This window comes from Apteryx rowi, unplaced genomic scaffold, assembly GCF_003343035.1.
Source record: "Apteryx rowi isolate R43461 unplaced genomic scaffold, aptRow1 scaffold_405, whole genome shotgun sequence".
Classification (NCBI taxonomy): domain Eukaryota; kingdom Metazoa; phylum Chordata; class Aves; order Apterygiformes; family Apterygidae; genus Apteryx; species Apteryx rowi.
This window is the reverse complement of record NW_020450580.1, coordinates 276511-298920: the sequence shown is the minus strand read 5'-3', so window position 1 is coordinate 298920 and position 22410 is coordinate 276511. Positions and strand designations below refer to the sequence as shown.

Below are 22410 nucleotides of genomic sequence, written 5' to 3'. Positions count from 1 at the left end.
CGCGGAGCCCCCCGCCGCCCCCCGGAGCGGGGCCCGTCCCGTGCCGTCCCGGAGCGCCGCAGCAGCCAGAGAGCCAAGAGCAACAACGTTCCTTTATTGAGGTCTCGTAAAGGCGTAAAACGGAGCGGGGGCGGCGGCGCCGCTCTGGCGTCCCAGCTCCCCTCGCTACCGGGGGGCTCACACAGCTACCGCGATAGAAACGGGCAGAAGAGGCGTCACGGGAAAAAAGGGACGTGCGGATCTGGCAACCGGCTACGAAACCCTCAACCCTAGAGCCAGAGTGAATTGTTCCTTAAAATCAGGCCTTAAAAACATGGTTATTTTATAGACAGACCCCCCCAAACATGTCCTAATTACCCCGAAGAGAAGGCAGAAGCTGCTGTAGTGAATGTGACCCCTATGCCACAGCCAGAGAGAAAGAAGCATTGCCCCCGTGGGGGCCGGGTGGCAGGACAGTCCCACGAGCAGCGGCCTATCCAACGGAGGCCATGATTACGTCCACGGGGAGCTCCTCGCAGCTGCGGGCTGTGACCTGCATTGTCACAGTGTCGGTCAGGACCAGACGGGACCGTACCAGCAGGTCGTGGCCTCCCCGAAACACACCTGGAAGGAAGAGGGAAGGGGTGGTTTGCTTGCAAGCTGCCCCTCCCCTGCCTGCTAAGAGCTTAAAATGAACAGTGCTGTTTTGCAAGGGCAGGTTTTGCATGCGTAGTCCAGTAAATCCCCATCAGGAGGCCAAGAAAACCCATCAGTCAATCATTACAATGTACCTGGGACTCCTGCTACTGTAAACCTCATGAAAACTACGTTTAAAATAAGCTCTGGTTGAGAAGAGATCCAGGCGCTCCTCTCGCTGACTACCCAGGCACTCACCTGCAGTTCACATGCATTTTGATGTCAAGGCTGCTGCCCTTTTCCCCACAGGCTCAATCCAAAACAGGATGCCACCAGTCATGAAGACAGTAAATTCCAGATGATCCCAGAGCTGATCCTAACACCTCCCCACCCCAACAGCACCCTCTTCTCATCCCAATATCAGCTGCCCAATATCAGCTGCCCTAAAAGGGACAGAAACCATGGCAGGGACAAGCCTCTAAATCCTCCCCAGAGCTCAGTGGGCTAAATCATAAACTCCTACCCTGATTTGTAACAGGCAGCTCTGTGCAACCTCCCAGAGACCTGGGATCTGAGCAGAGCTCTCGCCCCGCAGCTCACCTGCCAGGTACAGTGTGTGAGAGTTCTTGTTATCTGGCACTTTATCTGATCGCTCACAGGGCTGCATCCCCAGGAACTTCACAATATTACTGACTGCCTCTGTTAAAAGAAAAAAAAAGTAACACAGGCTCAACGTCATGAGTGTCTTGACACGGACACATTAACAGCATTTAAGGGTATGCTTCTTGTATGTTAGAGTTCATGCTCCTTGTCCCGAGAGGCACATATCCTTGGCCAGCGTTGTGTTTTCAGAGGCCACGGGGGATGTAAAAGCAACCAAAAAAACCCCACATGGCAATTCTGAATCTGATGCAACAAAGTTGCAGGGGCAACAGAAACAGGAGGGTGAATGACTCAGACAACAGAAGTAGGAGACTGCAGCTGGCTGCACACTTACTGCACAGCCCTGACAAACAGCTTAGTTATTTGGAGACAGATGCAGAAGGAAGGAGACACAGGTCTTCAGGAGGAATTTGAAAAGGTCTCCGGAAGGGTATTTCAAGCCCAAGGTGCTGTGTAAGGAAGGCTATAGGACAAGGACACCTTTCTAAGTCTGAGCCCATCAAAGAGGGCTGAGTTCTTACAGGCTTTTCAGGAAGGTCAAACTGAATCTGTAATATGTGATGAAAAAGAAAAGGGTTTACAACATGAACCTGCTCACCAACCTCATGTTTTTTGCTGTTTGCATCTTTTTTTCCCGCTCTTGAATCCCAAGGTTGGAGCATCTCCTCCTTTCACAGAATGAAAGTGGGAGCTCACAGCTGAATCATGGTCTATCTGCCTGGGAAGGTAGAGTGCGAGAGACAAAGCAAGATGTTCTCTTGCTTCCCACAACCTAGCCTGGTCTCCAAAGGGCCCAGAACACTCATTCTTTTTGCAAAATCTGAACTAACTTTTTAATCACAGTTAACTGATGTTCTGCATTCACTGGCTGCAGTGAAGTTACTTGCAAAGGGTTTTGCCCCATTAGTCTTTCTGTGAGAGATCTAAACTGAGCCAGACTTCCTCTGAGCTCTGACTCTGGACTTTGCCTCCTGGTGGGAGACAAACGTTAGGAGCTCTGCGGGGCACAGACACCCCCTTACCTTCGAGGGTTTTAATAGTGGATAAAGTGAAGGTCTCTTCCTTTTCATACTCATCACCCACTTCATCCCAGGCTGCTCCAAAGTTTGGCTTCAGAACTCTCTGGATGTGATCAGCCACAGTTACCTCCAGGTCTTCAAGCTGATGGCGAGAAGAGGTTTGAGTAAAACACGGCTGTTCCTAACCCTGCTCTCTCCAGAGTGAGCTTTAGACTTGATTCCCTGAGGTCAGGCAAATGTAGGAGACGGGCTCCACTTCCGCTCATGAATATGTCTGAGCAAGCCCTGCCCCTGCTATAGCTTGCCTGAGCGAACAACACTCGTGGATGAGCAACTGTTTGACCTAGGAAAGCCACTGGGTCTTTCATTTCCAGGATTTACAAAGCAGGTTCCCATTCTGAGCACAGCTCTTGGCCGGAAAAAGATCAAAGCCCTGGACAAACATCCAAAACAGAGGACAAAACAAAAACTAAGGAACAGCTGCTGCTGCTCAGACGGATCTGTATGTTCCCTGGAACACACACAAGCTTGTACTTTGCCTTTCTGGCCCATCGTTTTGGAGGCTGATAAAGTACAGTGAGACACTGTCAGGTACTTGCTATCACTTAACGCTGTGTGCTGGCTTAGCTGACCTGCTGCTGTGACTACATCTGTGCAAGGCAGACCCGGGCTTGTCCCTCCAGGGCATGTAGCTAAGAGCAGTCGGAGCTAGAGCTGACCAGACACCAGCCTGCATTCATTTCAGCAGTCGCTGCAGGAAAGAATCTCCTCCTGCTTTGTGTTGAAACAGATGGAAGAGTTTGTTTAAACATCACTTGAATGCCCTGGCTATTGCGATGTGGGAGGCGCACAGAGAGATTAACCTTGCAGGTTCCTTTGGAAAAACCCTCCCCTGCTCTTTCTGGGAGAATGCGGTGTCCTCAGTGACTCACTGCACAGCAGTGTCCCCAATCTTGCAGTGGTGACAGGCAACGCACAGAAAACAGCTTCTGGAGCTAACAGGGCAAGGTTCAGGTTGGGTCAGAACATCCTTTCCTCTCCGGAGGGTAAACGCCACTGCCTCTGTGAGGCAGTCTCAGTTTCTGAGCAAGCACAAGTTTAATTTCTTCCTCTGTGGTAAAACAGCCTGTCTGGAAACAGCAGAGCCTGGAATGGAGGTGCTTTCACAGGATCGGTGCTCTCAGTCTCAGTGCCTGGGGAGGGAGAAGCCCCACCTTCCCCAGCACAGGGATGGAAAAAAAACCCTGTATCAGCCAGGCTGGCAGGCAATTAATGGTGCCACCACAGAGAGCAACTCATGGAGAGCAAGAGATGGCCAAAAGCCCTCCGTCTCCACAAAAGGGACTGTGCCATTGCCAGAGCTGCTAAGGCACAGCAAGCCGAGCCTGGAGGACACACCGCAGCCTCCCAAAACATGGGTATCCTGCACAGCTAGGTATCTGCCCGGAGAGCATCAATGGGAGGATACTCCAGATGATACAAAACAAACTCCCCAAGTTCCCTGGGACAGATGTCACAGAGACAGCAGGAACCCCCTCTCCAAGTAGTTCTGTCCACAGCAATGTCAGTGGTCGCATCACTGCTTGCAAGGCAAGCTACCAGGCACAGAGGAGTTAGAAATCACAAAACCCCCCTCAAAACAACTGCAGTTTCCATGATCGGATACAAGCCTAGCTCCTTACCACATACTCATCCTCATAACCCTCGTCGTCCGTCTCACCCGTGTTTGGATCACAGTCCTTGACAGTGAATTTCATCATGCAGCTGAATGTGCAGGCCACTGGAAGGAGGGGGAGGCAAAGGCAAAGCTCACGTTACCACCAGGTCCGCATTTCTCTGCGGCAGAACAGGCGCTGGGAAACTCGAGGCAGCTGGGTTCTCCCCCTCACTGTCAGCGACACCAACTTGGCACGTGACCTTGGGAGGGCTCTCTCACAGCTTCTCTCTCTCAAGCACAAGAAATCTATTTGCAATAGTAAGGCTAGTAAATAACGATAAAGACAGGCTGATGAAGGTTGTAGAATATCATGATCCTAAGATCAAATGCTGTTATGGACAAATCTCAAGTTGTGTTGGGAATACTAATTACACATGTTCCACCAGCACCTTATGAAGGAGGCAAGATGTCTATCTAGGGACCAGTTCATGTATCTCTGAAATTAAACCACCTATGCACTGCAGGACAGCAGCTGACTAATACCACACAGTTGGGAGAGGAAGAGACAGCTAATCTCTGAGAAGACGGACACTGCAGGGTGAACAGCAGCACATGCACAGGTGAGCAGGCCCAGAACAAAAACCAGGGAGACGGAAGCACGGAGAGGGTCTGGTTCACATCTGGGCAATAACAAATGAGTGATTTTAAGTTCAAATGGGCTCCCCTGATATTCCGCCCATTTATCTGAAATATTCCTTTGCTAATCATAGCATCCGGGCACTCGCAGGACTCCACTGCCAGGCAGAAAAGTATTAGCCTGCCCATACGCTAACACAAAGACTAGACAAGCCAAAGGCCTTGCCAGGGTGCACGGAGAGCTCGGCAGAGCTGAGTGCTCATCTGCCAGGTCCCACAGCCTGATTCAGCAATGCTACAGGACAAGGGAACCAGGAGAGAAGAACAGAGGCCTGACAGTCCTCAAAGAACAAGGAGAAGTCACGCTCAGTATCACTGGGGGCTGCACCCCCACACAGGCCAAAATACCTGGCTAGGAAATAAGGTAGAGCGTGCGGGGGTGTGAGCAAGACGGTACGCTTAACTTGAGGGATGACAGGGAAACACAGAGGACAAACAGTTTACCTGCTGTCGGATCCTCTTCAGACAGTGCCACCAGCGTGTAACAGGTACCCGGCTGGTTGTACACCAGGCTTTTGGCAGGTACATAGCCAATGACCTCATACCCCTCTGTTGGCTCCATCTGTACTGTGACATTCTCCAGGATCTGATCGTTCAGGGTGTTCGTGCAGTCAAACTACAGAGGGAAGGGGAGAACAGCAAAAGCTTGAAGCTGCTAGCAATGGATCTAAAAGCAGACACTTGAGGCAGAGCAGGAGCTTTGCATCAACTTGCGAACTCCCAGCTCTTTGTGTTTCAACAGCGGACCTCACTATCGGCTGGCTAGTCGTAGGGCTCACGCGTTTCAGTTTAGTCACACAGCAATTGGCATTTGAATGCTTTAGGTGAGAAGGCAAAAACTTGCAGGGGACTCCAGTGCTCCTGCAAACATTTTGTAGGAGATAACATTTAAAACAAATGAACACACAACTATCCAACGCCCGACCTCCGCTAGCCAGGCAGAAGCACAAATGCAGCAAATGCAGGGTTGTATCAATTTCTGCCCGTTTCACTTTGCTAATTAATTTGGAACTTTTTCCTCCAAGTGCACTTTGTCTTTCTTTCTCGCAGGAGGATAATCCCAGGTTAACTCTCTGCGGTAAGGAAGCGTTCCTGCTGTGCTGCCTACCGCTTCTCACTTGATGCTGCAGGGCTGCAGTGCCCCACAGCAGATGGGAAGGCAGTCCCCTGAGCGGCTCAAACCAGGCACAGTTTGAGCAAGTTTCTGCAAGCCTGTTGGTTTCAGCAAGTCTAAACTTGCTCTTTAGACTTTGACCCTGCTACAATGACAAGCCGCTTAACCTTATACATTTGCTTCTGGTGGAGGGACAAGGGAGATAAAGACCAGCTCCTACAAGGACCATGTGAGCAGTTCTGAGGCTTTGAGGAAGGAGCTGGCTAAGGACACACCACTACTGCTCACAGCCTAGTGTAGGACTCACTGCGCCCCGAGCTCCCTGAGGCCCAGGCAAAGAGACTGCGTACATCAACCCTGGCTTCTCACATGTAGCAGGAGCGTGATGCGTCCAAGGCCAAGCCGCAAAGAAACAAGCACCTATACTACAACAGCTAAACTAAAACGTAGGGGATGAAGAGCTCTCCCCCACCGCCTGCCTTTCTTGGATAACCTTTTCACCCTCTCAGATACAGCAAGCTTCACTCTTTCACGCTGGAAGCATAAGCTTGGGGACCCTAACAAAAGAACACAGCTCCCCTCACCAACTACTCAACGAGAACAGCCCCATCTAGTGCTGGCCTGACTCGTATTTTGCTTGTGTGCGTGTACACTGTACAGCCACAAATACACATTCCCCAAGTAATTTTCACTGGGGCTTTGCTGCCCTGTACGAGAAACTAAGGACTCCTTGCAGCGACATGCTTTGAACACAGACATCACTGAGCTAATTCTTCCCCGTGGAAGCTTCTTAACTAGCCAGGAGCTTATTTTCCAATCCTCTTTCAGCACTGCACGCCCATAGCTACCCACCTGGAACACCATGTGGCTGACAAACGTGTGCTTGGTGCAGCGAACCACGTACTCCGTCTCCAGCTCTGTCAGGGCAACAGGCTCTGGGGAGGACTTGAAGAGCGGGCCCAGCCCCCGAAACTCTGGGATTGCCCCCAGTTGCTCTGAAACAGAGATCACAGAAACCATTGCCTTCCCTAGCCCACAGGAATGCAGTAGCAGAGATTCAAAGGCCTCAGCTAAGCTGCCAGAAGCTGCTTCAGCAAGGAACTATCCATCAAACATCCCTAAGTGTTCAGTACGGGCTTTTAAAGTGAAAGATAGAGTCACCATTTGCCCACACCTATTGCAAGCTAGACAGGACTCCAAGCATCCCCACCTCCCAGGAGTGAAGGGCTGACTATGCTGGAAGCCCCGGGGGGAGATGGGAAGAGGCTAGAAGGGTTAGGCAGGCTCAGCAAGAATTGGCCATGCTGTTCTTCCCCACATGCATAGGAGAGGCCTTGCCTCAGCTTACCTTGGAATATTTCTTGCCGTGTTGCTGCCACCTTCTCTGGCTGTTTGACTACGGCAACAGGGGCATTTTCTGTAAGGGAAAAAAAAAAATCAAAAGGTTTGAAGGTGAAGAAAAGACTAAATTGGAAAACAGATCAATGTCCGGAGAGGGATTTGGCTAAGGATAGAAAGGGAACTCATTTCTCACCTTGCTATGGACTAGGCACCCATATTTAGTGCCCCAAATATATCTGCAACTGCAATAGCTTCAGTGAGGATTACCAGCTATTACTATTATTAGCAGTTGGACTAAACTGAAACCCTAATGTGGGAGCAATGAGATTTGCCAGCCTTATACTTTACAGAAGATACAATCCCATAAAATTCAAATAGGATAGAGCTCAGCAATTCTCAGCAGGCCCAGTGCAGCCTATTGTTCAAAGGGGTTGGAGCTGCTAGGGGGTTACTAGCAGTTTCAACCGGCATTTGGAGGACCATTCCTCACCTGCTCTTTGCTCAGTGATAGGAGCTGTTGCCAAAGGAACGGATTTCAGATCAAAGGGTTTCTCGGAGGGCTCCAGGGTATACTGATGCAGAGCCCTCTCCAGGCCAGGGATGGACACTGTCAGACCTGGGGACAGACAGGACAGATCAGTGAAACCACAGACAACACCAGCGCTCTTCTTCAGCTGTCAAATCACGAAAGAGACAAGTTTGTTTGGAGGACTTCCTGCATTACCATTCAGGATGTAGCCAGCATTGAGGGCTTTCTGCTTCTGCTCCAGAACGTTCAAATAGAAGGTGGCTCTGTCTCTCACTTCATTGTCATCATCCATTACACACCTGAGAGGAAAGTATAAAAACTGCCTCAGTGCAAGGCAGCAGAATCCACATGAATGAATCGAGGTGACTGAGCCACCTTACAGGTGGCTTACACCAACCAGCAATCTACTGGCTGTTATATTAGAGGAGCAATCATCCACCGCACTTGGCTTCTCACATCCGCTTTGTGGCACTGAATGCAGCAGTGATCCCACCACAGATTGCAGGTACCTGCTGCACCCTCTCAAGACTCACAGCTAGAAGAGACAGGACACACATGGGGATGCTGCCAAGCGCTCTCAAGTGAACAGAGGTGTTCACCCAGGATGCTGAGAAACTCTGAGGCTGGTACTTGACAAGAAAGGCTGAGAGCAAACAGTACAACTCACCTTTTCAGCAACACCAAGATACTGGGTAACATCTCCTCATTCTGGGCTCCAAACTTAGCCAGGGCACTTACAGCACCTGTAGCATCAGCCATTAAAACAGGATTAGGAAGCAAAGAAAGCACATGAAGTTTCCACTCTTTCCTGGCCTTGTTCAAATGTCACATCAGAGATGCTAGCACTAGTATAAAGCCTTACTGTGACCAGAGAGAGGCAGATGCATTAGAGCAGAGCGCCTGCAAACCTTCACTGTCCAGTTTCATAGAGTCACTGCATCTCCCTCCCCATTTTTCAGCTGCAAACTACCTCTCCCATTGGAACTACTGTCTTTACCGTGGAAAGAGATCTGCTCAGGACCAGGCCAAATCACAGTCCTCAAAAGCAGAGGTATTCATGCACTATCTTTCCTTGAAGATCTGTCATAGGGCAGACAGCTTTCCAGGTCTGTCTCTTACCTGCCCGGACTTCTTCATGCTCCAGGACAACCCTGTTGTAGATGAAGCGAATGTATTTGGAGGGATTATTGGTCTTGGGCCCTTCCTGACCCAACAGGTGAAGGATACGAGTGGCCAGCACAGTAAACTCGCAGTCCTCGATGAACTCACAGAGGTGAGACAGGCCTGTCTCTTTACTCTCCGAGTTTTCCTCGATGATGCTGATGATACAGTCCACGATGGCTCGCTTGTACTCAAAGCCGCCCTAGGGAGCATAAGGAACTGCTCAGCTGGAAAACTCAGAGCAGGTTAGGGATTCTGAATTAGCCAGACAGGAAAAGACTTCCTTCGAAAAGGTCACTCACACCCAGTGCTTCTGATCTGTGTTTGAAAGGAGCAGGGCAGTAATGCTGCCCCCACTTCTGACCCTCTCTACTCCCAGAGGACCCATTAATATTGAAGCTCACTTGCCAGAATGGCTGCAGCCCAGAAGAAAACCAGCAAGTTCTAGAGAGGGTAACAGAATCCATCAGCCTGAAGGGTTTATATCTCCTTCTGCACCCTGTGCTGCTAGAATGAATTCATAAAAACGGCCACATGGGAGGAGAAAAAAACCCAGCCCTCTCCCCTTTAGCACCAGACAACTGAGGATGAATCACAAGAGAAATACGTTAAGGATCATATCTGCCACAGCAGGACCCAGCAAATAGCCCTATTAGTGCGGGAAGACAGATGATCAATACCTCCCCAGGCAGACCCTGCAACCTGACACGCAGTTAATACTCTGTTATCTTCAGACATTATTTACTGGTGTCCTCGCTGCACATCAGGGGATTAAACTGCACACCATCCTCTGCCAATTATATGCATTTGGGGGATCTTTCTTGAGCTATTTTGGATTTAAAAAAAGCTGTAAAACAGAATGGTTTGAACTGCAAAACCACATTCAAAATGATATCATCCACCCACAGAAAATCTGGGAAAGTGGAACAGTCCATTTTTCAGAAGAGTGAAATGAGAGGCCTTGGTTTGTTCCCAAACAAGAGGCTGTAATTGGCAGAAAGTGATGTCAGGGCAAAGCAGTGGTGCCAGCTGTGTTGCAGGCATATTAGCTCATTCAGAAATGAGCTCGGAAAACCTCTGTAAAACTGTCCTGCAATTCAATGTCTGACTGAACGCAGAGAATAGTTATAGGTACTCGTGATCCCTTTACTGCCACAGCACAGAGAACAGAACAAAAGTGGTCCTGTGTCATCAATAAATAGGTTGTTACTGAATCTTTGCATACAAGACAAAACTTCTTGGAATTTGCTGTCAAAGTATAAAAGAAAGCTGTTTCAAACGTGATACAGAAATGAACTGCCAACAGATCCACCGTTGCCTGCATTTGACTTGAGAGTTAATAGACTCCCCCAATAAATCAAAGAATGAAATGCCTGACAGTATGCATATAACTCTTGTGCGTAGCTGGCCATTTCTACCACTTCGGTTGCAAGTCTTTCAAGGCAGGGAGTGGCTCTTATTGCGCAGCATTAGCAGCAAAAATTTTGATGCAGGCCACTGTGCAGTCCTGCAGTACATACAAGGAACACAAAGTAGTTGCCCTGCAGACTTACCTCTTCCCGAAGCATAGTGAAGAGGAAGTTCATGAGGACCGCATGTTTGCGAGGGTACTTCTGACACAGTGAGTTGATAGCCTGCACCACCACAACCTGGAGGAAAAGGGGACAAGTAAACAAGAGGACTCTGCCTCATTAGGCATGAGAAAACTAGCTGAACTGTGCCAATTTGGTGCTGGTTCCTAGCCTGGAAACTATCATTTTCCTTTCACTTATCCAACAAATGCAGTTCCAGAAAGTACAATCCTAGGAATTAGAGGAGACTCATCTCTATGCACTGGTCAGTCCCTAGCAAAAGCTTCTGCCCCCTGGAAAAAAAAAGAGAGATTTAATTCTCAGAGGATTTCTCCCCAGAAAAGAGCTTGTGACTTAGGAGTCGGGAGCTGTACAACTGAGGCAGAGCTTAGGCTGATAGCCTCAACTTCTTCCCTTCCCTGCAGATACTCTGCAGCCCAGGCGCTGGAAGGAGCTCTGTGCGAGCTTCAGAGCGTGCGCACAAACACAGACAAAGAACAAGAGGTTTCTTCAGGAATCTGCACCCTCCACTTTCTTACTTTGAACTCATCTGAAATTTCTGACATGAAGGAGGAGATCTGCTTCATGAGCCGGTCGATGCTGCTCTCACTGCCGGTTTTCAGCAGCGTGGTGATGGCCAGGGTGGCTATGCTGCGGTTGGAGTCTGTCACAAGGTTCTCCAGGTCTAGATTACAGGCAGTCACAGCGGATGGGTGCTTCATGGCCACCTAGAGAGGAGGAGGAGGAGTGGAATTCACTGAATATATGGAAAAGGCCCACTGGCAAAAACTACTAAGCCTCTATGAGCTCTCATGCCTTACTATTGAAATAAATGCTACAGACTGTATGCAGGGGTCATCTTAGACAAACAGCTCATCTAAGGTTAAAGTAACAAGCTCTTTCCTCCCACAGAATTGTATCCGCTGCTGGAAGAGAAGTAGTAGTAACAAATGATCACTATTTTTTTCCTCTCTCATTCTCCTCTATATATTAAGGTTCAGATTCTGCAAAAAAAGCTATGAACTCCCAAGAAAAATTCAGCTAGCTCAGCTCTGCTGAACAGCTCTGTGGGTGGGAGCACAGCAGTTCCCACACAGACACCGCCATTCTTCCTTTTTCCTTTTAGAGCTGATAAGGGCAAGGAAAAAGCTCAGGCAAAGACTGTGATGGAGCAGGCCAAGAAGCGACACTAGGGTTGATCCCTGTTTTACAAGGAGCTGCCTCACCACAGGAAGCTCACAAAGGAAAACAATAACATATAATACCAGCAACACACTCTAATAGAGACCTGGGAACATAATTGGTTTTTCCTTCTCTGAACTGTTCTTAGAGAGTTTTTTTCCCCCCTCAGAAAGCAATGAAATGTAAGGCTTTAGCCCAAGGCAGGGTGGAGGTTATTCACACTAAATCATCGCACAGTCTGGCTCCCTCTCTCTTCTGAAGCCTGCACATCCCCAAGCATGAGAAACTATTACAGTCCCCAAGAGACAACTCCTACCTTGTTGAGGGTACGGACGGCTGCATATCTAAGCGCTGCTTTTGGGGAGCTGCAGAAAAGCTGCAAAACTGTGAGGGGGAAAACCAACAAAGGTAGATGTTTAGAAATCTATTATTGAAGAGGGTTTCACACCTAAAGCAAGAGATTTAACAGAGACAGCTCAAGCAGAAGATAATTAGAAACATGTTTAAGACGTAACTCTGAATTTACCAGCTTCCTCCCTCCCTGTTGCCCCCTTTCATCACACATCCCTGCTGACAACTAGCTCATACCCATCTCCCCCCTTTTTCCACTCTGCTGCTATCCTTTGCTTCTCTTGGAAGCCAAGCTCATCACCTTGTCATGTTTTCTATTAAGTCCATTTAAAATGCTCTTTTCCATTTCCGTGTATGCCTTGTTCCTTTCCCAGGGCTGGCCTCCCTGCACAGAGAGGTCACACACAACACCTTGGCTTTTTGTACAGTTATCTTCAAGTTTAAAGCAGGGAGATTTATTAGTTAGAAATCAGCTCTCTTTGACGGAAACAAAAACCCTCCAGGAACCCACACCTGAGCACACCAGACAAACACCTGTACAGGAGCAAAGCTATTCATACACACCATAAGCTCTCAGCAGCAGCATAAAGCAACGGGGATACGGCAGCATTACAAGCCTGCAACTACGCAAGGTCCTTGCTTCTCAGGGTAATCAGCAGGTGTCACCACCGCAGGCCCATAATTCCCTCGCCATTGCCGCGAGTGCCACATTTACCCGACACGGCCGGTGCCAGCTCTTTGGCGGTGCAGTTGGGCAGGTTAACGATGGCAGAAGCAGCTTCGTAGACCACCATCTCATGCTTGTTTCTTAGGCAGCTCTCAATGAAGTCGAACAGGGGGCTGTCGCGGCTAAGGAACAAAAAGCACGAGAATGAACGACAGCAAAGGTGCTAATAGAAACGATGAGTCCAGCAGCAAAACTGTACAGGTCCCACAGCCTGTGGAATGGTAAAAGCAGCCGTAAATCCACCGTCCCCTAGTTTTGCAGCGCACTGCAAACTCAGGCTGGAACTCGGACTGCCCTCCAAGTAAAGACACCCTCTGCCTTACTGGCTTAAGGGACCTTCCCTTAGCCCTCGTACGAAGGGCTCACCGTACACCACGAGTCCTGTCCGCCAGGGAGCCACAGTGCGTACGTGTTAACCGAGTAGTTACAAAAGACATGGAAAATAAAGCAGATTATCTGAACGAAGAACAGCTACAAAAACAAGGCAAGAAAAGCAGGGAAGTAGTTCGATGTGCAAGCACATACACAGACAAGACCTCATAAACCATCCCAAAACACAAGAGTATCTCCAATCTCCTGTGCTGCCTTTTAACCCACAATAAAAGGTAGAAGCTGCATGCTGCTCTTCAAAGAGAGAAACAATTGCCCCCAACGAGATGACAAGTGACCCTGCAAGAAGAGATGGAAGCAGGACCCAAGGAAATTCTTCCAGCAGGGCAAAGAAGCTCCCTCACCTGCCAGCTTCTTCCTCCAGCAGCTTGCTGGCTACTCGAATCATCATGCAGTAGGCAAACGGTGACTTGAGGCCGTGACGCATGAACTTGCTGAGCATCTTGTTGACCGCCAGGCGGTCGTTCTTCCGCACGTGGTAGAGCAAGCCCAGAGCATGATACTGTGCGGGGAAACAGATCGTCACAAACCCACGGCGTGCTCTTTATACCTTCACCCGTATGTGGCCTGGAGATGCCCAGCTGAGCTCTCGCAGATCGTTCCACCCCCAGCTGCTGCTTACTACGCTCCATGCTGCTCCAGGTTTCCTACCTGCACCATGATATTGTCACTGGAAGCTGCCTCCTGAGCCTCGTTCACCCAGCGTTTTACCACATCATAACTGGTCTTCAGCAGGTGCTGGGGGGAGACAAAAACCACAGGCAACCCATGACAGAAGGACGGAAGAAACTTTTGGAATCGCAGAGGAAACAAGCCTTCCCCATGAGGGCGCTGGAGGCAGCAACTTACAGAAGAGCACATACAGACAGCAAGAAGGAAAAACCAAGGACAGCACCAGGAGGCAGAGACTAGGCCATGACAGCTTTGGCCTCAAGAGGTCGAACACCTTCCACAAAGTTAGCACCAGTCCCTCCGTTCACAGAGAGGGAACAACAGCTATGCAGCCCTAACCTGCAGAAACATTCCTAGTTTGCTTATCCATATTAGCATGCAGTGGACAAAGCAAATGGCTTGATAAGAAGCACTGCAGTAATGCCTGTGCCATGGCTGGAATTGGACTGTGCCGGGTATCACACAGACATACAAAAAATCCGTAGTACTTGCATGGAGAGCTTATGATCTCCTTCTAACAAGGAAACAACAGACCAAAGCTCTTCAGGCTCCTTACAGAGCCCTTGTTAATGGGAGGAAGAATGTACATACTATGACAAGGGGTGGACCAGCAGTGTCTTGTGCCACAGTACCTACACAAATACCACACATACCACAGTTTCACACTGGTCAGAGGGAACCTCTTCAGCCAGGCTGCTACCACAGAAATGCCACTTGAATCTGGATTCTAACCCACATCCCCACGGCACCGCTTTAGGTACGTGTGGCACGGGTGGTCCCCGGGCAAGCTTCCTTCCTCTCTATTAGCACAAGCTAGTCCTGACGGTAGCAGCCCTGCTGGCTGCTTCACGCAGTGCCTGCCCTCGGCACTTCTCATCCTGCGTCGCTGCATCAGCAACCTGCTGCAACAGCCTGGGCTCCTAAGAGGCGCTGCCAGCCAGACAAAACCGGTGATCATTTCAGTCGGCGAACAGGCAGAAAACACTGCAACGCAACCTACAGCACGGTGCGGGCACAGACTTGCACAGGAGAAAGGCCGCCGTATCACCACCACATGGGCTTTACTTACAGGACACCTCCGCCCAGAGGTCTCCAAGCGTTCCACAGACATGGGGAGAGGATGGGCTGTTTTGTACGTGGAGCACTGAAAGACTTAGGAGTTAAATGACTGATGTCAAATTGCATTCCAATTACATTGCACTGTAAAAAAATTACTGTTCTCTCTCCTTCTCCTTTCTTTTTCTCTCATATGCATCCTCTGCTAAAGGACAGCTCCAATTTCAGTCTCTCAAGACGTCCAGACCCACCACAGACAACTGTTCCCCAGCTTGACTGTCCCTCAGTCACATCCTGCAGGGAGTACATACCAAGGAGGACACCAGAGCAGAGCTGGATACACTTGGCACTTTGTCAACGATCGCCTGCTTCATGTAGCGCTCAATGGCCTGCAGCATGGTACTCTGCAGGGAGATGGAAATAGCAGCTGACACAGGGAAGTTGTCGGGAGTGTGAAAGGGCAAAAGGGAGGACGAGGCAGGGAAGGGCGAAGGGCCCAGGGCTGCCCCGAGACAAAAGCAGCACTTACATCCGTGATTTGACAGAGTGCTCTCACAGCGGGGCCTCGGTAATTGTCATCCTTCCCCGTCATGTCTTTGGTTAAGCTGGGTGAAAACAGGAAGCTCTCAATACTGCAGTCCTGGGCCAGCAGCTCTCAGGTGCACGTACAGTGCACACAGAACAGCAGGCAGCCACGATCGCAGCTGAACACCAAGCAGGCACGTGCAGGTCTCAGGCAAGTCCCACCAGCGTGGGAAGGCAGGAGAGAAAGGTCGGTACTTGAGTTACAGACCCATCAGCAGGCTGCAGGAGACCCTGATCACCCACAAAACTGGAGCGCACACATAGGCACTTGCAAACGAAGCATTTGGGTTCCTTGCTGAACACTCATTTCTGCCTGTTCCCTAGGGTCCTGATCAGCGTGAGACTGTCTATGAGGGGACGGAGGTGATCACATCACCCTTTGGGACTGGCTTCTGCCTGCTGCATGGACTCGTCCCTCAGCAAGCCCTATCCCTCATGCTCCTATCTCCCGATACGGCACCAGCCTTTCAGGAAGATGATCAATTCAGGAAAGACTCGTGGAAGGAATTTTGTTCCACAGTGAAGTCATACCCAGCGCTGCTACAGGAGCAGTAAATCCTCTCCTACCTGTTGAAAGCCTTGGTATACCTAAAACCTTCAAAAAGCCTCAAAACACTCAGATAGGAAAGCAGGAGTCAAACATCCTTTTGCAAAAGGGGATTTCAGTGTCTGTATTTTAATGGCCTCTTTTAAAGGAGATTTTTTTTTCCTCACCAATGGCATTTCCCATCTTCACGCTGCTCAGCAGGGACTATTGTCATCTCCAAGAGGCTGGAGGGATGTTACTGGCAGCACGGAAACACAACAGTAAGAAAAGGGGAGTGACTGACCTGCTCGTTACAATGATGACATCTTCTGCAATAGAAGACATTTCTTTGATAGTCAGGTAACACATCCTGCGAAGAGTCGGCTGGCAAGGAAAGAGGAAAGACAGGCATTAGTTGAGAGGATCCCAAACAGGAAGAAGCCTCAGTTTTCCCTGCTTCCATGATTTTATTACGAAGATCAAGTATCTGATCCTTTCATGAGAGCCGCAGTTCCTGAAAGTAAGAGATGTAAAAGAATCACATTCACTAACAAAAAAACAAAAAACAAACCAAAAAAACCCCCAAAATCCCACTCCTCTTCTAAAAACCCCAACTTGTGGATTTTTAAGTCAGTCTCACGACTTTAATGCCTTGTGGTTTGGGGGAAAACTAGGGGTAGTAACAATACTGCTGGTCGGGCACTAATTCCTGGCCTCCTTCAGGAAATGCTGTCATTGACAATCAACAGGAAACACGATCCTTTAAAGTTGGGCACAAAGTGTATCATATTGCACAACCTCAGAATTAAACAGCAATTCATAGGGAGGAGGAATCTGTCTTAAGGACAGAGAATGCTTCAGTTAAACTTCCAGAGAGGTCCAGGAAGGGCTACAAAGCTGATCTGTTTCTAAATTTTCATCCTTCTCTTCCCACTTGGATCCAGGCAGGACAGAAAAGCTGATCATGCAAAAAGACACGGTTCAAGGCTGAATAAGACACTGCTGCTAACTTAATGTCCTGCCAGATAAATACATCACAAAACACATAGGCAGACTTACATCGTTGGACTGAAACAGTTTGGTCATAGCAAAGAAGGACTCAGTAGCTTCCATCACACCAAGGTGCTCCCCCTAGAAGAAGGGAAAGAAGGAAGGAATTCCCATTTACCAACAAGAGCTTTTGTGCCTGCTGAAGGTGTGAGGACAGGTGGCTGGGAGCAGTGGAGGTCTCCTCCTTGCCAGCGTCCTTCAGAGTAGCACCCCGATATTGACCTGAAAGATTCCCCCAGCGTATGGCTGAAGTTGGTTTAATTGCTGATGCAGGTGACAGGATGCTTTATTCAGCACCGTTGCAAGAAACGCTGATCATGATCTGCACAAGCCAGCTTCCTTAAGGATGACAAAGAGGCTGCCTTGCCCTAGCTTAGGCTGCATTTCCTACAGGTGCCATGGCTACTCAGAGCCAGCCAGGGCCGTTAGACACGTACCCCACTAGACAGGTAAATGCCTTTACAAAGCTGGTCCTTAGCCCTCAGCTCCCCAAAGCTGTGGGCCCTAAGAGCTGGATTCACAACAACCTTTGTCACCACAGAGCTGTAAGGTAACAATTTCCATGCGAAAACAAATCATAGGCATTGATCTCTTCACACTTACCTGCTCCTATTCTCTCCATCCTGCAGAACTTCTTAGACACCAAGAAAGCAAATATTAACTTAGTGACACACTAATTTTGGCTACTGAAAGACTTCATTGGATATAGTCATGACAGCTATTCATAAGGTAAAATTTAATCACAGAAAAAGAATTTTAAAATCAAAAGCACTCTCAGCCTGTTTTCTTTTCTCTGCATTACCTGGTTTATGAGATACAGAATCTTGGTGAGGATGTGAGCACATTTCCGGGGGTTTATGGGAGTCTCATTAAACACCCGTGCCTGGAAACAAAGCACAGACAAGGACGCTGACACTCCTTAACAAACACTGTCTCGTCTGGTCTTGGCCGCTGATAGAAACAACAAATTTGGGGCTAGGTATGGCAAGATTCTTAATGACTTCAGACCAGATTTTCCTCAATTCCTGTTAAACATGGCCCCCTTTTAAACAGCTGGTTCTATAGTCTCTTCCGGGGACTGCAAACCAAGTGCAATCAAGGTTGAAAGGCCAAATCCTCCTCACACTTTTACCCACGCAAGCCTGTATCATGTACCAGCTAAGACACTACCCTTCTGCCAGATCCAAGCTAGCTCTACAAGGCTAACAAGAGCCAACACCATCCACAATATTGTAAGCAAACAGATAACGCATTAACAGCAGGGTCTAGGGACTGAGACATTTTAGAGAGGCATTTTTTTAAAAGCAAAATCAGAGAGAGACTATTCGATAACCGCCCACACCTTGCTCACTAACTTTGTCATCTACAAGAAATTCAGGGTGTCCAAGACCAATTTCCCATTCTTCTTGTGCTAGGGTGAGCTTTCCCAGATAATCCTTTTTATTCCTGTTTACAGTATACAGTCTTTACATCATTACAGAAACCATTCCCACCTCCTCCCTTCCTCCCTCCAACAATAAAATAAGAATTAATGGAAGTGTTATCCGTTTACTTTCAGTACTAACAGGACCGGAACAAACCCCCGCTTTCTTGCTAAAGTTCTCCAGTGACCTACTCAAGAGAGGGAGGGACTCTACTCAGGCGAGGGGTACATAATGAGAGCTAAGGATTTACCTCTTGCAAGACCGCACTCTTCTCCAAGTGCTGAAATGGGTTGGAGCCACCACCTACAAAACAAAGAGAGCAAAGGTCTTCCTAGGGATAGTGCTACAGAAAGGCAAACTTCTGCCCATAGTTTAAGAACAGGCTAAACATTTTGGGGTAACTTTTTCCACAAACACCAACCAATTAGAACTCCGTCTTTTAAGCAGTATTAACTGGACACCTTCATAGAAGTTAGGGAAGGCAGAGCAGGCAGGACATTCTTTGGTTTATCATCCCCCCAGCAGTAACTCGCCATGAGCTGAGGTAGACTGATTAGCTCTGCAGTAACTGTCCTGCACAGTTATCCCCAAAGGCCTATTTCCAGCCGCAGGGCCGGAAGCTTGCTGAGAGCTAGAGCATCAATAAGACAGGCCTAGAAATAATACCCCAGGGAGCCCCAGCCAAAAAAAGGCATCGCTTGCCAGACTGGCGAGTCAGGAGCGTTTTATCCCTCAGTTATAAACCAATCAGGAATACACCAGTAGAGTATTTTTGGCTCTACCACTAATTAAGAGAACAAGACAGCAGACTAGAGAGTCTGGACACAGAGTCACTTTCATTGTTCCACTTCATGGAATAAATTGTATTTAGTAATTAAAAATCTCACCAATTAAGGACGAGGACAAGCACTATCATTCTGCATGGTCTCTATTAGCTTGCCTCCTTCTAAGCATTTACGAGCTGCAGCTTTAGAAAAGCTGCCAGTTATTGATAAGCAGGTTTTAATTAGTACCTACGTTCAGCCTGGCCCTGGCACAAAACACAGCCATCGGCAGGGCTATTCCAGTGTTTAATTTAATAAGACTGATCTGCTAGAGAGCACTGCTCCATTCTGACCCGGGCTTGAAGCAATGCATGCTGGTGCCAGTGGTCTTTGCAAAAGTAAATCTTACACTTAAAGGCAAAAACATCTACATCTTGGATCCTTTCTGGTTCATAAACTGCACTCCTTCGGCTCAGGATAAGTTTGTAAATGCAGTAGGTGGCTGAACAAAGCACAGACACTTACGTGGGACAGGTGAGAAAGCGAAACGGGGGGAAAGAATAAAACCAATGTAAAATTATAGTATCAGTGTGTGACCGCGTTCCAAAAACAGGTTTGAAAAAAGTCTTCCTAGAATTGCAATATTTCCTATGGCCTAGCATGTCTACAATCCCTAAATCAGCCATCAACAACACAGAGCATCACCTCTTCACCGTTCATAGCACTAAGCATCTTGAAATGTATTGCACATGGAGTTTTGGTCCTCACAGCACCCTGCATCAAAGTCTTTTTCTGATTGCAGAAGGAGAAACAGACACAGAGAAAGCAGAGGCTGCATTTTCAGAAAGCTCCTAGTACTGGATGACTAACTTGCAACAATTTGTAATGATTTGTAGAGAAATAGTCTCTAACATCCTCCGAGTAAGGGTCTCAGAACAGCTGTGTGCCCAAAATGACATCTCCAAGCACATTTCTGAAAGTCAGTGGAAGTGGCTCATCCAAGGCTACCTAAATCATCCATGAAAGGTAAAGGAGCAGAATCCAAGCAGCCACCAGACAGACTCATCTCAACAAAAAGACTGTTCTGCTAGCCATCATATGTAAGGAATGAGTATAAAAGGCCTGTGAATTCAGGGATCGTGCACTCCACGCAAGACTGAAAACGGCAAGCACTCAAGCTACCCATTTTGGACACATACACAATCTAGATGGAAAAAAAGGCAGCGGCAGTAGTGATAGGAATCTTCACTCAACACAGAAAAAGACAGGATCAGGAATAAATTCAGTAGAGAAGCAAAAATATTGGGAAGTATGCAAGCAGAGAAGGCAGAAAGGAAAGCTCTGTGAGCTCTCGGCTTGAACTAAAGCAAGAGCAGAGCGCCAAGAGCACAACGGAAGGAAAGCACATCTCCTGCCAGCCTCGTCCACAGGGAACCCAACACCCTGAAGCGTGCAGCAGCTGCAAATTAAGAATAGCCCCAAAAGCGAAGGCCAAGAGGGATTCCCCTTGAACAGTCGCATCACTAAATTCCAGGCTTATGGAGAGAGCACAGGAAGGTTTGGATAAGGCTGAGAACCAGGGCAAGGCATTTAACGCACATTAAAGAGTAAGCACAATCTACAGAGAACAATCATTAAGATTTACATTGAATCAAATCACTTCAGGAGGCACAGCTGTAAAAGTAAACACTCAGATGGCTATTCAACACTGTCATATCTAACAGTGATTCCACAGGAATTACACACGAAATGAAGTATCAACCTCTTCCTGCCTAGACATTACTCGTGCATAATGTTTTGAAAAGTCAGTCAACCTGTCTTTAGAAATAGTATTTATTTGATGCTCTTAGCATTTCAGACCCACTGAGGTACGCAGCTGTCTGGTTAGAGCAGACCATGTGTGTCAAAAACTCAGCGCCAGAAAGTACAAACCAGTTTCTACCCTGCTTTACAACCATCTCTTGCTTTACATTTGTACAAAACACTTTGAGGAGCAACCTGCACATCCAAGAGTCATATGATTCTCGGTGGAGACATGGGTCCCAAAAGCAAATGGGGAACAGCCAACTAGATGTGCAAAAAGCCATGCATGCGGGTAACAGGAAGGGTGCGCAGGGCTCACCCCATGACCCGAGCAAGGATACAGGTGCTACAAGAGTTGGGCAAAATCCCCTGGTGCGTGGGGACGGGGCGATTCCTCCTGAACTCGCGGCCTCGGACAGCATCTCTCACGCTAGCTGCTGTACCGCCAGCCTACCCGCCTCCGGGACCACTTATCGCAGCTTCCTCTCCCCACCAGGTCACGTCACGCACTCCAAGCACCCGAAGGGGCCCAAAGGCTACCGCCCCCCCGGGCGCCACTCCGGACCCCATCCTTCCTCGCGGCTCGGCCCCGGGGTCGCGGCCCACGGCCGGGCCCTGCAGCTTCCCAGCCCCCGCTCTGCCTCCTGCCCCCCGCTGCAGGGTTCTTGCCCCCAGGGCGCCCCAGCCTCCCTCAGCCACTGCCCCACGCCAGGGGTGTCCTGCCCCCCCCCCGAAACATCCCCAGCCCCATCCCGTTCCCAGCCTGCTGCCGGCTCCCCCCGCCACTCCGAAGTCCTGGTGTCACCCGGTGGTGCCGCAACCCCCAGGGCCTCCCCTGGGCCCCCCCAGGCCCCCCCGGCAGCGCCACCGCCCCTCGCAGCCAAAACCCTGATGGGGGGCTCCCCTCATGGTCCTCCTCGGGGGAGGGGGGGGTCTCCCCTCACGGCTGCCCCCTCTTCCCCCCTCGGTCTCCCCTCACGGCTCCCCCTCGAGGGGGGGTCTCCCCTCACAGCTGCCCCCTCACTCCCCCTCGGTCTCCCCTCACGGCTCCCCCTCGGGGGGGGTCTCCCCTCACGGCTTCCCCTCGGGGGGGGGGTCTCCCCTCACGGCTGCCCCCTCTTCCCCCCTCGGTCTCCCCTCACGGCTGCCCCTCGGGGGGGTGTCTCTCCTCACGGCTGCTCCTCCGGGGGGGGTCTCCCCTCACGGCTCCCCCTCGGGGGGGGGAGGTCTCCCTCACGGGGGGGGGTCTCCCCTCACAGCTGTCCCTCCGGGGGGGGGAGGTCTCCCCTCAAGGCTCCCGCTCTCCCCCCCTCGGTCTCCCCTCACGGCTCCCCCCGGCCGCCCCTCACCCGACTCCTCGTCCTTCTTGTCGAACTTCTTCAGCATGGTGCTGCTGGGTGCGAGCGCCCCCTCGCCCTGCCCCTGCCCCTGCCCCTGCCCCTGCCCCTGCCCCTGCCCCTGCCCGGTGCCCCGTCCCGCCGCGGTGCCGGAGCCGGTGCCGGTGCCGGTGCCGG

At 49.7% G+C, this 22410-nt stretch overlaps 1 protein-coding gene across 1 annotated transcript; it reads right to left on the bottom strand.

Annotated features, from left to right (window-relative positions):
• Positions 1-74: 74 nt before the first annotated feature.
• Positions 75-22331, bottom strand: COPG1 (coatomer protein complex subunit gamma 1). The gene is made up of 24 exons (XM_026075508.1): positions 22246-22331; positions 18580-18632; positions 17708-17788; positions 16915-16986; positions 16160-16239; positions 15274-15349; positions 15056-15148; positions 13668-13754; positions 13361-13518; positions 12615-12748; positions 11865-11932; positions 10906-11094; positions 10349-10444; positions 8754-8997; positions 8302-8377; positions 7830-7933; positions 7596-7721; positions 7113-7181; positions 6617-6759; positions 5095-5266; positions 3980-4077; positions 2301-2439; positions 1216-1314; positions 75-603 (listed from the first exon to the last, which is right to left on the bottom strand). The coding sequence occupies exons 1-24, from the start codon at positions 22280-22282 to the stop codon at positions 473-475; spliced, it is 2625 nt and encodes an 874-aa protein (XP_025931293.1). The 5' UTR covers positions 22283-22331; the 3' UTR covers positions 75-472.
• Positions 22332-22410: the final 79 nt, after the last annotated feature.

What these genes read in the sequence shown, in the direction of transcription:
- COPG1 (XM_026075508.1), bottom strand. Translation starts at nt 22,282, where the DNA reads ATGCTGAAGAAGTTCGACAAGAAGGACGAGGAGTCGG. An exon ending in CCGTCCGTACCCTCAACAAG is followed by an intron (nt 11,095 to 11,864) that starts GTAGGAGTTGTC and finishes CCTCCTCTCTAG; the next exon opens with GTGGCCATGAAGCACCCATC. An exon ending in TCAGCCACATGGTGTTCCAG is followed by an intron (nt 5,267 to 6,616) that starts GTGGGTAGCTAT and finishes TTCCCTCTGTAG; the next exon opens with TTTGACTGCACGAACACCCT.